Below are 3347 nucleotides of genomic sequence, written 5' to 3' on the forward strand. Positions count from 1 at the left end.
AACACATGATAATTATTTTCTTTGTTGTCTAAAAAATTAATACTACATCCCATGAGATGATCTCAAATATTTCTATATTTTTTAAAGAAAATTCAATATAAAGTCTTAAAAGTATATATAAAAATTATATATTCATATGTCGGTTTGGTTCAGATTTTTTAACTCAATACCAAACCAAATCAAACCAATCCTAGTCGGGTTTTTTAATCTGTTTGATTTGACTTTTCGGTTTGGTGAGATTTTTCGATTCAATTTGAACACCCCTACTTAATATACAACTTTACTAACCACTAAGCTGCACCATGCCACACTGTCAACTTTACGTTTCCACTGAGTTATGGTTAGGTAGGTCATATAGAATGCACAGTAGGTTGCATTTCCTGGAGTTACAGCTCAGGATAATAACCCGATAGTATAAAAATTATTTTTTGTTATGAGGGTAATTTCTTGTCATAATAACTACCTTTTCTGTTACATGTACGTTCACAACAACAACAACAACCCAGTAAAATTTCACAAGTGGGGTGGTAGAGTATACGCAGACCTTACCCCTACCCCAAGGGGTAGAGATGCTGTTTTCGATAGACCCTCGGCTCAAGCAGACGAAAAAAATAATATATCAGTAGCAACCGCAGAAAGCATAAAAATAATAACAGAATCAAAAGTACTAAAAAATAGATGAAAAATAATAACAATAGCACGAAAGAAAGGCTCGGAACTATAAAAAGTGAAAGAGAAGTGTGGACACAATAATGACCACTAGCACTCTAGGACACAACCCTGTTAGACTAGCCTCTCACCGGTGCAGAGTAGCAAAGAGCTCTGCTACCACTATCCTACAACCATAATGCTAGACCTCCACACTTTCTTATCAAGGGCCATGTCCTCGGAAATCTGAAGCCTTGCCATGTCCTGCCTGATCACCTCTCCCCAATACTTCTTGGGCCGCCCTCTACCTCTTCTTATACTTGTCAAAGCCAACCGCTCACACCTCCTTACTGGGGAGTTTGAACTTCTCCTCCGCACGTTCCCGAACCATCTGAGCCTAGCTTCCCGCATCTTGTTATCCATCGGGGCCACGCCCACCTTCTCCCGAATATCTTCATTCATAATCTTATCCATTCTAGTGTGCCCGCACATCCACCTCAACATCCTCATTTCTGCTAGTTTCATCCTCTGAATATGTGGTTTCTTAACCGGCCAACACTCTGCCTCATACAATATGGCTGGTCTAACCACCACTCTATAGAACTTACCTTTGAGCCTCAGTGACATTTTCTTGTCATATAGGACTCCATATGCTAACCTCCACTTCATCCACCCCACCCCTATACGGTGCGCAACATCTTTGTCGATCTCCCCATCCCCATGTATAACCGACCCAAGGTACTTGAAACTGCTTCTCTTGGGGATGACCTGTGATTCAAGCATCACGTCCACACCCACTTCCCTCGACTCGATGCTGAACTTGCACTCTAGGTATTCTGTCTTAGTTTTGCTAAACTTGAAATCTTTAGACTCAAGGGCCTGTCTCCAAATCTCTAGCCTCTAGTTAACGCCGTCTCGCGTCTCATCAATCAGAACTATGTAGTCAGCGAATAACATACACCATGGCACCTTCCTTGAATATGGTGCGTCAGTGCGTCCATCACCAGGGCAAATAAAAATGAGCTAAGCGCAGATCCTTGGTGCAACCCCATAACAGCCAAAAAATGCTCTGAGTCACCTCCCACCGTCCTAACCCGTGCCTTAGCTCCCTCATACATGTCTTTAATCGCCCTAATGTAAGCAACTGACATACCTTTCGCCTCCAGGCATCTCCAAAGAACCTCCCTAGGTACCTTGTCATATGCTTTCTCCAGGTCAATAAACATCATATGCAGATCCTTCTTCCTATCCCTGTAATGTTCCACCAACCTTCTAATAAGGTGGATAGCCTCCGTAGTTGAACGACCCGGCATGAACCCGAACTGGTTATCAGATACAGACATAGTTCTCCTCACCCTCTTTTCCACCACCCTCTCCCAAACTTTCATGGTATGACTTAGTAACTTAATACCCATATAGTTGTTAGAATTCTGAATATCACCTTTGTTCTTGTACAACGGTACCATCGTTCTCCACCTCCACTCATCCGGCATCCTCTTCGTCCTAAAAATAATATTGAATAGCCTAGTCAGCCACTCAAACCTGCTCTACCCACGCTCCTCCAAAATTCAACCGGAATTTCGTCTGGTCCGGTTGCTCTACCCCTACTCATCTTATGCATAGCCCCCACGACCTCCTCAACCCTAATGCGTCTACAGTACCCAAAGTCTCGGTGACTCATGGAATGTCCCAATACACCTAGCACTATATCCCTGTCTCCATCTTCATTCATAAGTCTATGAAAGTAAGTCTGCCATCTCCTCTTAATTTGTGCCTCCCCTATCAATACTCTGCCGCCTTCATATCTGATGTATCTCACTTGGTCCAGATCCCGAGTCTTCCTCTCTCTTGCCTTGGCCAATCGGAAGAGCTTTTTATCCCCGCCTTTGTCCCCCAGTTCCTCGTACAGACAAGCAAACACATCAGTCTTAGCCTCCGTGACCGCCAACTTCGCCTCCCTCCTAGCTACCTTATACCTCTCTATGTTCGTTCTCCTCTCCTCCCCGTCAGTTCTCCCTACTAACCTCAGGTACGCCGCCTTCTTCTCTTCCACTTTGCCTTGGACCACTTCATTCCACCACCAATCGCCTTTATGCCTGTCAGTGTAACCTTTCGAGACCCCTAACACCTCTTTTGCCGCCTCCCTAATACAGTCCGCCGTCGTCGGCCACATAGCACTCGCGTCCCCGTTACTCCTCCAGGTTCCTACTGTCGACAACCTCCTCTCCAATTCCTGAGCTTTATCCTTAGTCAAGGCTCCCCACCCGATCCTCGACCGTCCTCGTGCTGATCTCTTCTTTCTCTTAATCACGATCCAGATGTCCATCACCAAGAGCCTATGCTACGTCGCGAGAGTCTCCCCCGGTATAAGCTTGCAGTTCTTACACAACCCTCTATCACACCTTCTTAGGAGGATGTAGTCAACCTGGGTCCTCGCCACTGTACTTTGGAAAGTAACTAAATGCTCCTCCCTCTTCGGAAAATTAGAGTTTGCAATCACCAGCTCAAATGCCTCCGCAAAATCCAACAACGAAGTACCTCCTCCATTCCTAACCCTAAAGCCAAAGCCTCCATGCACCACGCCATAGCCATCATAAGTCGACCCAATATGACCATTGAATTCTCCTCCTATAAATAACCTCTCAGCAAACGGGATACTACGCACGACCTCATCCAACCCTTCCCAAAAGCGCCTTTTG

General features: G+C 45.1%; 1 protein-coding gene across 1 annotated transcript; it reads right to left on the minus strand.

Moving 5' to 3' along the window:
• Positions 1–2176: 2176 nt before the first annotated feature.
• On the minus strand, positions 2177–2974 carry LOC142167352 (uncharacterized). Its single transcript, XM_075227515.1, has one exon. It carries the CDS (start codon positions 2972–2974, stop codon positions 2177–2179), a length of 798 nt encoding a protein of 265 aa, XP_075083616.1.
• Positions 2975–3347: the final 373 nt, after the last annotated feature.

Source organism: Nicotiana tabacum, chromosome 12 (genome assembly GCF_000715075.1).
Source record: "Nicotiana tabacum cultivar K326 chromosome 12, ASM71507v2, whole genome shotgun sequence".
In the NCBI taxonomy this organism is placed as follows: domain Eukaryota; kingdom Viridiplantae; phylum Streptophyta; class Magnoliopsida; order Solanales; family Solanaceae; genus Nicotiana; species Nicotiana tabacum.